At 39.1% G+C, this 11,525-nt stretch overlaps 2 protein-coding genes across 2 annotated transcripts; one reads left to right on the top strand and one right to left on the bottom strand.

Moving 5' to 3' along the window:
• The first annotated feature begins 2,691 nt into the window (after window positions 1-2,691).
• LOC131026223 (vacuolar-sorting receptor 6-like) lies at window positions 2,692-6,031 on the top strand. The gene is made up of 11 exons (XM_057956005.1): window positions 2,692-3,470; window positions 3,549-4,244; window positions 4,318-4,406; window positions 4,478-4,547; window positions 4,623-4,706; window positions 4,784-4,945; window positions 5,009-5,091; window positions 5,189-5,252; window positions 5,320-5,448; window positions 5,520-5,623; window positions 5,697-6,031. The coding sequence occupies exons 1-11, from the start codon at window positions 3,185-3,187 to the stop codon at window positions 5,811-5,813; spliced, it is 1,884 nt and encodes a 627-aa protein (XP_057811988.1). The 5' UTR covers window positions 2,692-3,184; the 3' UTR covers window positions 5,814-6,031.
• Window positions 6,032-6,594: 563 nt separating this feature from the next.
• On the bottom strand, window positions 6,595-10,271 carry LOC131026222 (probable splicing factor 3A subunit 1). The gene is made up of 3 exons (XM_057956004.1): window positions 9,854-10,271; window positions 7,359-9,538; window positions 6,595-7,255 (listed from the first exon to the last, which is right to left on the bottom strand). Exons 2-3 carry the CDS (start codon window positions 9,528-9,530, stop codon window positions 6,986-6,988), a joined length of 2,442 nt encoding a protein of 813 aa, XP_057811987.1. The 5' UTR covers window positions 9,531-9,538; window positions 9,854-10,271; the 3' UTR covers window positions 6,595-6,985.
• Between the last annotated feature and the right edge of the window lie 1,254 nt (window positions 10,272-11,525).

Below are 11,525 nucleotides of genomic sequence, written 5' to 3' on the forward strand. Positions count from 1 at the left end.
AGGGGAGGGATTTAGGGCTGAGATTGGGACTTCAATTTCAAATGGGAAACAGGGAAAGGGCCGAAAGGGTATACCAGCTTTTAACTTTTAGTTTCATATAAATTTAATTATACAATTTAAAATTTATTAATTAAAAAATCGGGTAATTCGGGTATACCCGATACCCGATCGGGTATACCCGATACCCGATTTCGCAGACCCCTAAATACCCGAACCCGTACCCGATCCCGAAAAAATCGGGTATCGGGTACCCAATACCCGATTTTTTCGGGTCGGGTATCGGGTACCCGATTACCCGAACCCGGAATTCCCAGCCCTACCTAAATATGTAGCCATTCACTTGATTAATTTATTGGTCCCTTTTTCGTTTCGAGTGGGACTGATAAAAGATGTGATATAATTATAGGTGGTGTTTTTTTCCTTGCTCATTTGATTTTCAGTAAATGCTTATATAGGATAATTTTTAATCAAGATATTTAGCGTGGATAATGAAATATTATTAATATTGAGTTGGTGTTTGCTATCATGGCTAAATACAAAATATCTTGATTTAAATTCATCCTAGGGGGTGTGGTATTATCAATCCTAAGAAATTTGGATTAATAATACTGGGTCGTGGGATTAAATCGAGTCATCCGCATTATTACTAAATAATACCAAACACTAGACCGATCTGTACCAAATTCGCTAATACAGTTTATTAGCCAATATCAAACACGCCCTAAATAAATAACATATATCTTCAAATTTAAGAAATTTATACATACCGTTTAAACACTTGTACAATGAGGTAGGTAGTCTTGGGTGTATCCAGATGTAAGATAGTACATTCATTCTAATTGAAGTTTAATTATAATTAATAAATTATAAATGAAAATTAGGGACAATATATATAGGGAGGCGCCGTATAGCCTGATATACAAGCCTACAGTACATTCATTCTAATTGAAGTTTAATTATAATTAATAAATTATAAATGAAAATTAGTGACAATATATATATATATATATATATATATATATATAGGGGGCCGCTATTCAATGAACTGTCATTAGTCTATAAAATAAGACCATTTAATGATCGTAGATCATGAGTTAATTCACGGCTGAGATTAAATTTTTAATGTAATCTCTTGTTCATGAAAAAGACTAGTAAAATTCGGTGACATATTAAGCCAATGGGTAAAATTGGGAATGTCGATTGACCTTCCGATTCTCACGCATCCTAATTAGAGAAATAAAGATATTAGATATATGTGATTGACAGTGGGATTCTCTACGCAATTGTTCAAATGCTAAAACAAAATAATTATGGAATTTAAGATTTGAAATTATTTACACCTATTTTCACGCCTATTAAATGAATTGAAACAAAAATTGAATGGAATTAATTTGAAGATATAGAGGGGATTACGATTATTTAATGTTTTTATTAAAAATACATCAAGCCTTCTGAAACCAAAATACGCATGAATCTATATTTGTTGCATGAATTATTATTAGTTTATGGATGAATTTTTATCTGTCGCATGAATTATTTTTTATTTATGTATGAATTTTTACGTTTTTGGGATAATCTGATTGCATGAACTATTTTTGGTTTATGTATGAATTTTTACTTTTTGGAATAATCCGATTGCATGAATTATTTTTTATTTATGTATGAATTTTTATGTGAACTTCCATAATCTGATTGCATGAATTATTTTTGATTTATGTATGAATTATGGAATGTGAGATAAAGTAGAAACGTAATTCATTAATTAAGGAAAGATTAGTTATTAAAATATTGAAATTACTTTTATATCCCAATACAAAATCTAGCGTTACTTTTATGATCAAGATCTGACCATTGAATTAAGAAAATCTAATGGTCTATATTTAGTCTTATTTTATAGGCTAAGCTTGAGTTTTATTTTAGCGCAACCCTATATATATATATATATATATATATATATATGGAGGCGCCGTATAGCCAGATATACATAAGTTTTTGCTTTTAGCAATCATCTCTTTAAGCCCAACAGTATTTACATCTCTCTTTTTTTATGACAAAAAATATAGCGTGAATGACAATTTTTAGGGGTCGATACGGTGTGAACCATCAACATACAATATGTTTTGCAATCAAATCATTGAAATGTATACTACTAGACACCAAAATTTGAGCTCCGCGATGTTATTGCAAGAATACTTAAATGTCATGTATAAATCTATCAAATTTTAGACATTTTGAAAATGTCAAAATGTGATGACAATATTTGATTTTTAGAATTTGTCCTTCTTACATACGTATTATATGATCTAGGATCTCATAATAAAATCTGTATTTACCTACTTTAAGTTCGTCCACTCGAATTAATAATACAAGGTCAACCATGACCAAGTCTGCGCTTGAATTTTCGGAATTTATTAATTTGTATTATGCTGAGGGAGTGGAAAACTTGCAAGGTCACCGATAGCAATATTTTAGCCATGAAAAACCTCGCAACAAAGATTTACTATAATTTGTTGCTGTACCAAATAAATAAATATATTCCATCTAATATCCAACTACTGCTGCCTCGATAAAAAAATTGTATTATTCGTCGCGAGGGGTAAAATTTATTAGATTAGCATAATAACATAAGAAATGCGTTCCTAAATTAATAATGATGGGACGTGAAGAAGTGATAGGGGTTTAGGTGGGCAGGGCGAACTGAAATAAGTGAATGATCAAAATATAGTACCAAACTTACTTTAGAATGAAGATAAGTGATTAAGAAGCTATATAAGAAATCATTTTAGTGGTAAACGCTAATATACGTTGTATTTTAGCACCAAAACATACAATTTTGGTGTTGTCAAGACTGACGATGTAGAAGAAGAATAGTAGTAATATGTAGAAAGTTAGCCATGGAAATTGATGCTCCGTTGAGCACGTCGTGGTTTGTCCCTTTGTTTACGCTCTCTGTAGTTAACTTCACGTCATGGCATGACCTTGAACAACAACAACAACTTGCACCATCCAAATCAACTTGTAATAATATTAGTATGAGGTGTTTGTGATTTTTTATAACACGAGCAGTAGACCTCACGCCTAAGTCTTCGCTCCCACCCATCTTTTTCCTTCCTCCTTAATTCTTCATTAAACACCACCATCTCCATCTCCATCTCCATCTCCATCTCCGCCTCTGTTAATCGACATGGCTTGTATGTTTGCGGTTGCTTTATTATTATTATTGTCATTAGCAGTGGAATCTCGATTCGTGGTGGAGAAGAGCAGCATCAGCGTGGTGTCTCCTTCCAGTCAGCGGTCGAAACACGACGCTGCCATCGCCAACTTCGGCGTGCCTAACTACGGCGGCTCCTTGACGGGCACTCTGCTTTATCCCGACAAGGCCCAGGTTGGCTGCTCCTCCTTCGACGGCGATAAGCCCTTCAAGCCCCCCAAGTCCTCTCGCCCCACCATTCTCCTCCTCGATCGCGGAGGTCTACCTTACTTTCTCTTCTTCATCAATTTCATTTTCGATTGCTTTCACCATCCATCTCATACTTTGATTATTACAGAGTGCTTCTTCGCGCTCAAGGTGTGGAACGGGCAGCAGGCGGGAGCCTCGGCTGTTCTAGTGGCGGACACCATAGACGAGCCCCTCATCACCATGGATTCACCCCAGGAACGCAGCCCCGAAGCCGACGGGTACGTGGAGAAGATCGGCATCCCCTCCGCCCTCATCAGCCGCGCCTTGGGCGACGCCCTCAAGGAAGCGCTCAAGAACGGCGAGGACGTGGTGCTCAAGATTGACTGGTCGGAGTCGATGCCCCATCCCGACGAGAGGGTGGAGTACGAGCTCTGGACTAACAGCAACGACGAGTGCGGCAGCCGCTGCGACGAGCAGATGAACTTCATCAAAAACTTCAAGGGGCACGCCCAGATTCTGGAGAAAGGAGGTTTCACGCAGTTCACGCCACACTACATCACCTGGTATTGCCCTCGAGATTTCATTCAGACGGAGCAGTGCAAGACGCAGTGCATCAACCGCGGCAGGTACTGCGCCCCCGACCCCGAGCTCGACTTCAGCCAGGGCTATCAAGGGAAAGACGTTGTGTTGGAGAATCTAAGGCAGCTCTGCGTCCACAGAGTCGCCAACGAGACCAACCGCTCCTGGATTTGGTGGGATTATGTTTCTGACTTCCATATTAGATGTTCCATGAAGCAAAAGAGGTACAGCAAGGAATGCGCAGAGCAAGTCATGAAATCACTCGGTAAATTCACATTTTTTTATTTTTTTTTAACAATGCATGAAACCAAGCAGTTTTGATTGAGTTGTTGGTTTAGGTATCCCGGTTGAGAAGATAAGCAAGTGCATGGGTGACCCCGAAGCTGATACTGAAAATGAAGTCCTCAAAATCGAGCAGGAGCTTCAGGTCAAAAGAGTTTGCTTTTGTTAAATAACAATTAATCTCCATTTCTGAAATGTAAGTATGTGTGGATTTAGGTTGGTCATGGATCGCGTGGTGATGTGACCATCTTACCAACTATGGTGATGAATAATGTTCAATACAGGGGTTAGTTGAGAATATAAAAGTAAATGTTGTAATATATGTTGGTGAATTTGAATGAAGTTGTTTTGGTGGGTGAAGGGAAGTTGGAGAGGAATGCAGTGCTGAAAGCTATATGTGCGGGGTTCAAGGAGACTACGGAGCCTCCTATTTGCCTGAGCGGAGGTTTTTCACAAGCTTTGATACTATTGTTAGTGTAATGCATGCATGCTTATATATGTGAAAGTGATGTTGATGAACAGATGTAGAAACAAACCAGTGCCTTGAGAATAATGGAGGGTGTTGGCATGACAAGGAATCTAACATAACAGCCTGCAAGGACACGTTCAGGGGAAGAGTCTGCGAATGCCCTCTCCTAGCAAGTGGCGTTCAGTTTCAAGGAGACGGATACGAATCATGTCAAGGTATTCAATTCATTAATTATTACCTTCAAACTAGTTGGAATCTTGATAACAATCCAAATGCAGCTGTTGGTCCGGGGAGATGCGCCCTTAACAATGGTGGCTGCTGGTCTGACACCAAAAACGGAGTCAAGTTCTCAGCATGCAAGGTGGTTACAAATATATAGTACTTTATTTTCTGATATACTATACAGTATACACACATGATGAGATGACTCAACAACTAACATATATTAATTTGAGCAGGAAAATGGTCTCTCAGGGTGCCTTTGTCCATCTGGCTTCACTGGAGATGGTCAAACATGTCAAGGTAATTTGCTTCTTTCACCCTTGTTCATTGTCTCTGTAACTGACACTTGGCGGATGTTTATTTGCAGACGTGGATGAATGCAAATTAGGGACAGCCTGTCAGTGCGACGGATGTAGCTGTAAGAACACATGGGGTGGATTTGAGTGCAGTTGCAGCGGAGACCAAATCTACATAAAGGAGCACGATACCTGCATCGGTATGGCGAACTCCTTCCCAGCTTGTGTATCATATGCGTTTCTGATAATGTATCAAACTGAATGTGTGCAGAAAGGAGAAGCTCCAAAGTGGGTGGAATTCTTACCGTTGTGGTGCTAGCCGTAGTGATGAGTGCTGGAATAGCTGGTTACATATTCTACAAATACAGGCTACGGGTAAGCCAATAACAAATGTTTTGTTCCTGTTTTTGAAATGTAGTGGGTAAATATTAACCTGGTTTGGGTGCAGTCTTACATGGACTCGGAGATAATGGCTATCATGTCGCAATACATGCCTCTCGATAGCCAGCAGCTTGTCCATCACGACACACAACCATTGACGCATTCTTCTTCTTCTTCAGTTTAAGTTGCTGAGTGATCATATCCTGTCCTGTCCCATACATTTTCCACACCATATTGTTCCTAGATATAAACACACAAAAGACTAGTGGTTCTGTACATAACGTTTTTGAGATGATGTAAACCCCCCACACACACATAGCCTTCAAAGTATACGATTTCACAGTTGAGACACCTCTTGTGACTTGTGATGTATATTAAGGGAAAGGTTTTGGTTTCTTGTCATGGATTCATGTTGCAAACAATTTGAAAACAAACCAAACAATTTGCTGTGCGTTTCTAAATATAATGATTAATCCTCTATGGCGATGATGATTTTTGCATTTCCTGAAAACAAATAGGAGGGCTACCCAAGAAAGGAATTACATGATAGAGTAAATGAAAGGGTCATTCTTAATTTATGGAGTATCTCGAATTTTAATTTTATGGTGATTTTTTAGTTTGAACTTAAAAATATTTCAATTATAGCATATGTTTGTTTCCATTGTTCACTTAATAATCCAAGTCTCAATTTTCAGACAACTTAAGAGAGTTTCACTAGTTTTTTAGTATTTAAAATGCATTTCAAGTTGTTTGTAGGCATATCACTGATATGCAAACATCCACGAGTACATGTTATACTTATAAATTTGAGTTAAAAAATCACCAAGAAGTCAAAATTTGAAGTAAAAGATCTCTACTGTATCAAACAATAACCCTGATAGTTAAGGAGAAGCAAAACAAGCAGGCCCGATATCTCCACCTTCAAATGAAGAGCTTAAAAGAAGGAATCTTAGCACAAACGCGAGTTAAGGACCCAACCTCCAAATTTCCTTGGTAATTGTATAAGAAGGCAAATGCCAGAATACAGATGCAGCAGTATAGTGATCACCATTGACAGCATCAGGAGTGCAACAGGAGGCTGAACACAAAATAACAGGAACATATCAGCCACATAAGAGTATGCAACCCCAATGTTAGCAGACAACATTCTGTCAGCCTAATTCCATACATGTCGGACCTACCATACCACTAGCTTAAAATCTAATTTCCAAGATATAACAAGTACACAACCATCAAGATTCCTAGACATCAACAAAGAAAAAACAAAAATGTCTAAGAACTTCATAATAAGACCAACATGGTATCGCCGGAAGTTTCAACATGAAAGTTCTCACAAGATCTAAGGTGTGATGTAGCTCATCTCTTCCTACCACCACGTTCTCTAAGAGAAAGAGATAGTGCCTCTCCAGGTCCAACATTGTAATATGCAAGAGATAAATTGTCCTTGAGGAACCCTGCCTTCCCACTCAGCTTCTGTTTATTTGCAGGAAGCTGGATCTCGCCAGCAATTTTCTCTTTCAAGCTTCCAACTGTTTCAGACAAGGATTGTACAGCAATCTCCAAAACTTGTCCTTTCAGGTTTCCTTCATCAGTGTTAGGCACCGATATACTGATACGAGCAATACCCTGAAATTACATGAACATTAAAGAGCAAATTAGAAGTAACTCAATAAGTATCAACATGAGTTCAAATTGATAGACGGACAAAAGACTGGAAGAAGCTCCATACCGGATGTTGTGCCAGGAACTGTTCTTCCGGAATGAGCATAGAGTCATCAAGCCTTTGCCTCTTGGGCTCTGGTTCTTCAGGAAGGGGTGGAGGGGCCTCTTCAGGTGGTGGTGGCGGGGGCATGCCTAGGGGCATAGGTGGTGGAGGAACCATAGGCATGCCTGGTTGGGACATGGGTACAGGAACAAATTGCCTATGACCTCCCAATGGTGTAAACTGTGATCCAGGTGGTGGTGGAACAGGGATATTAGAATTCAAGGGCATGGATGGCGGCATTGGAGGGCGGTTTCCCATAAGAGGTTGCCCGTGCATCATAGGCATTGAAGGAGGTGGAGGGCGAATAGAAGGAATCATATTAACAACAGGGGGCCCAGGTGGTGGTGGTGCAACGCCACCAGCGCCGGTTGGGTTTGGATATTGAACCATTGTGGGAGGCCTGGGAATATTTAAGGCAAGACCAGGAGGTGGAGGAAGTGGCCTAATTGATGGCATACCAGGCCTAGGAGGAGGAGGTGCTGGACCCGGAAGGCTCCTACCGTCATTGTTCGAACCATCACTCATGTCCTCCATACCAGTATTCTGAGACATGGCCTGGCTGGCTGTACGGCCAATGCTTCCAGTATGACCATCCCATATGACCTGTTTTGGTTGCTCGTCTTTCTTCTTTTCAATTTCAGCCTTCACAGCATTAGAAACTTCTTCTTCTGTTGTGCCAAAAATATCAGGACGTGTTCTTGCAAGTCCTACAATATTCCTGGATATCTCATCATCAGCTGCAAGGGTGGTCTCTCTTATCTTAGCAAACATTCTGTCCTTCTGTTCCTTGAATTTGGGATCGATGAGAGAAATTCTCATGTGTTCAGACATCTCACTAATAGGAATAAGCTCGCCAGTTATTGGAGAGACAACATATTTAGTAGGATCTCTTTCAGCTGGGATTCTATCCTCGGGCCTCTTCCAATTTTTCACAATTCTCATGGGTGGTTCATGGTCATCTAGAGATACCACCTTGCCCTCATTACTCTTCGCATCGCCATTCTCTTCCAGACTTGCCGCCTTCATGCCCTCCTCAACCAGTTGGACCTCTTCTTCATCCATTTCCATTTCCACCTCCTTGCCAGGCTCAACGAAATCTTCTTCCTCCATAGCTGACATCTTGCTTCTTCTTATCACTTCCTCAAGTGTCATTGGAGGAGGTAAGTCCTCATCCTCATCATCAGCAAAGTCAATTGACTCAACCACAACAAAATCATGCCAATCAATCATAGCCATCTGCAGTCGCTCCTGCTCTATCTCATCTTCAGCTTTCTGCCTAGCCTGCTCTTGCGAACGTTCCCATTCAAGGCGATGTAAGCAGCGTTCAAGGACAATAGTCATATCAATGACGCTATTTTTTAGCTTATCAGACAGCCCTTTGGGAGGCATCAAGACTTTCGAATAAGCATCAGCAAGAGATGTAAAGAACATAAACATACTGTGTGTTGGCCTTAAAAAATGAAACTGGGGATTGGTGCTCTCTCTACTAGTCAAACCAGTCAAAAAAGACTTCCCGTTTCTTGCCACAAACTGAGCAGTGAGCTTAATGATATCCAATTCCTCTCCGGTAATCCCTTCAGGAAGCCGAACAGTATATTGCTCTGCCTCCGGTGGCTCAAGAACCTTACGTACGGGTCGGAATTGAGCTGAATGGTCAGGCTTGGCTGAGGCATCACTTGCATCAGCCGCTGGAGCACTACTAACTGATTCAGGAGCAGGCTCCGACTGAGGAGGCTGTGTAGCAGAAGACAGATTCTGTGCTCGAGACTCAGCCAGGCGGTGCTGATAATAAGCATGGTAAGGATCAGAGGCGCGTAAAAAGTTGAATTTTGCATTGCCTTCATTGTTTGCAATAATTCTTTTCTCAAACTCTGGTCCATTTTTTGCCACAAATTGAGCAGTTTTGTCTACGATAGTTCTAATGTCTATAGGTGGGTGTATAACTCCTATGGACCTCGTGTGTGTTGCTACTGATGGTGGAGCTGAGCTGGGTTTATCAATGGCCATCTTCTGGTCTTCATTCTCCAAATTTCTCTCATCATCAGATTCCTCAGTCACTTGAGCAGCGGGTAATGGACCAAGATCACCGTCTTCAGGTGGTGCCGGTAGGGGCAATATTGGCAATGAACCCAACATTTTCCAATCTACAAGCGAGAATCAGTGTCAAACCCTAGCCCCTTGCCAACATACAGAATCAGAAATTCAAACAAAAAGAGAACGTGACGCAATTTTTAAGTCGATAAAACCCTAGATTAGTTGTCAGGAATGCAGAAACTCAACAACTACGAAAAGTATAATTCTTTAGCCACGCTTCACCGATTGAATTGTGTGCGAACAAGCAGATAAGAAATGGGCGACCACATAGAAAATGCACAAGTAAACTAAAACAGCTTCAGTCATTCATATAATCAAGATACATAAATCTGGAGACATTAAAATTTGAAGGAAAAATAAATCACCTGGTAAAAACTTAGCAGGACTCGCAAAGAGGGACAGCAGAAACCACGGTGTTTACACTCTATTACTATAGAAAATGAAAGAAAAAGAAGAGGGGGAAAAAAAAAAAAAAGGAAAAGGAGATCTGCAAAGGGATAATATAGGTATTCGAAATAAGAGGATAGGAGAAGGAGAAGTGTTGGCGGTAAAGTAGAGCGATGATGCAATTAGGTTTTGAGATATGAGGTAAAAAGGGGAAGGTTTAATGGCGGAAGAAAATCAAAAACACCCGACTGGCGCCGCCGTGGAAAGAAAATGGGGCCAAAATAAAACGCATGTACTATATATAATCGAGAGGATACCGTTCTACTTATTGCTCGCAACTCGCAATTGCTTATTTCAATTCAACGCCGATCTCTATTCTACATACGGAGTATTATTTTATTTCTTTTAATTGATTAAAATTTAAATTACAAAATTAAAATGAAAATACAAAAATTACAATATTGCTAGGATAAGACGCAAAAGAAATGAACAATGAACACGAACACTTCTTTATTGTTAGGATAAGACAAAAGAGAAATTGAAAAATGAACATGAACGCTTATTTACTTAATTCGTAATGTGATTTAAAGTTGTTTGAAAATCTAATATTGGTTTAACATCGAATTATTTAGTTCGTCATCTGATCAGTTCGTCTTCCAATTTGAGATCATTGGACAATTAATTATCTATGATTTGAAGTCATTAATCAACCGATCCTCTAACATCCAATTCATTGTTTGATATAAGGACAGTCCCCAAGGGGACATCAAGCGTTGCGATCTTTTGCGGTGAACAGTGAGATCCCGAGTTCAAACTTCACTGCTTTTCCTCCCCAACTCCCCCAAATAAAAAAAACTATATAAGGGCAATGCAAAACCATATATCTCCACAAATGAATTTTTTATTGTATTATGATTTATTAATACTATAATTTACTTTTACAACAAAAATATATTTATAAGGAAGAAAAAAAATATATAATTATCATAATCCTAATTTAATTTAGATTCTTTTATATCTAATAACTGTTGCTAAGATAGCCTTATCGAATTCATAACCTAACATAAAGTACTTTGAGAAAACATCTAAAAACAATACTTATAAAATTAAGGTAGTTTTTTTTATTAGAATTAAGGCAGATGACAAAACCAAATATTAAATCATTGAAAGGAAAACTACCTCGTGGTCGAGGTCCATATGAAATTCCCGTTAAAGTGGCCAGCTTAATAATGATCTTTGATAGGGGCGGTAATCGGTCCGATTCGATTATAATTGAATCGATTTTTTGATTAAGCGCGGAACCGATTAACCTTGAAATAGCTAACCGAAAACTGAATCGATTTTCGCTTCGGTTAATCGATTAACCAATCCAGTTAACCGAACCAATTAATCGGTTAACTGAATTAACCGATTTAAACTCGTTGAATGTCAATTAGCTATCCAATCAAAACGTTTCAAACAAACTCATTAATATGCCCTTTTAATTTAAAATTAGCGAAGACAGACACTAAAATGAGAGTGTAGATCAATCTAAATAAACGTCTTAATTAATTCAACAGGTACAACCATCTAATGTCTCTTGCACTTTTGTTCATTTGTATACGGTATAACTATTTATCTGCACCCGGTGCATCTATCCATGATGTAGTT

The sequence above is a fragment of the Salvia miltiorrhiza genome, chromosome 5 (genome assembly GCF_028751815.1).
Source record: "Salvia miltiorrhiza cultivar Shanhuang (shh) chromosome 5, IMPLAD_Smil_shh, whole genome shotgun sequence".
Lineage (NCBI taxonomy): Eukaryota > Viridiplantae > Streptophyta > Magnoliopsida > Lamiales > Lamiaceae > Salvia > Salvia miltiorrhiza.

Excerpts from the sequence above, each read along its gene's own strand:
- LOC131026223 (XM_057956005.1), top strand. The coding sequence starts at position 3,185 with ATGGCTTGTATGTTTGCGGTTGCTTTATTATTATTATTGTCATTAGCA. Across the intron at positions 3,471-3,548 it reads TCTCCTCCTCGATCGCGGAG|AGTGCTTCTTCGCGCTCAAG; the intron begins GTCTACCTTACT and ends TGATTATTACAG. Across the intron at positions 4,548-4,622 it reads GAATAATGTTCAATACAGGG|GGAAGTTGGAGAGGAATGCA; the intron begins GTTAGTTGAGAA and ends TGGTGGGTGAAG.
- LOC131026222 (XM_057956004.1), bottom strand. The coding sequence starts at position 9,530 with ATGTTGGGTTCATTGCCAATATTGCCCCTACCGGCACCACCTGAAGAC. Across the intron at positions 7,256-7,358 it reads AGTTCCTGGCACAACATCCG|GGTATTGCTCGTATCAGTAT; the intron begins GTATGGAGCTTC and ends ATGTAATTTCAG.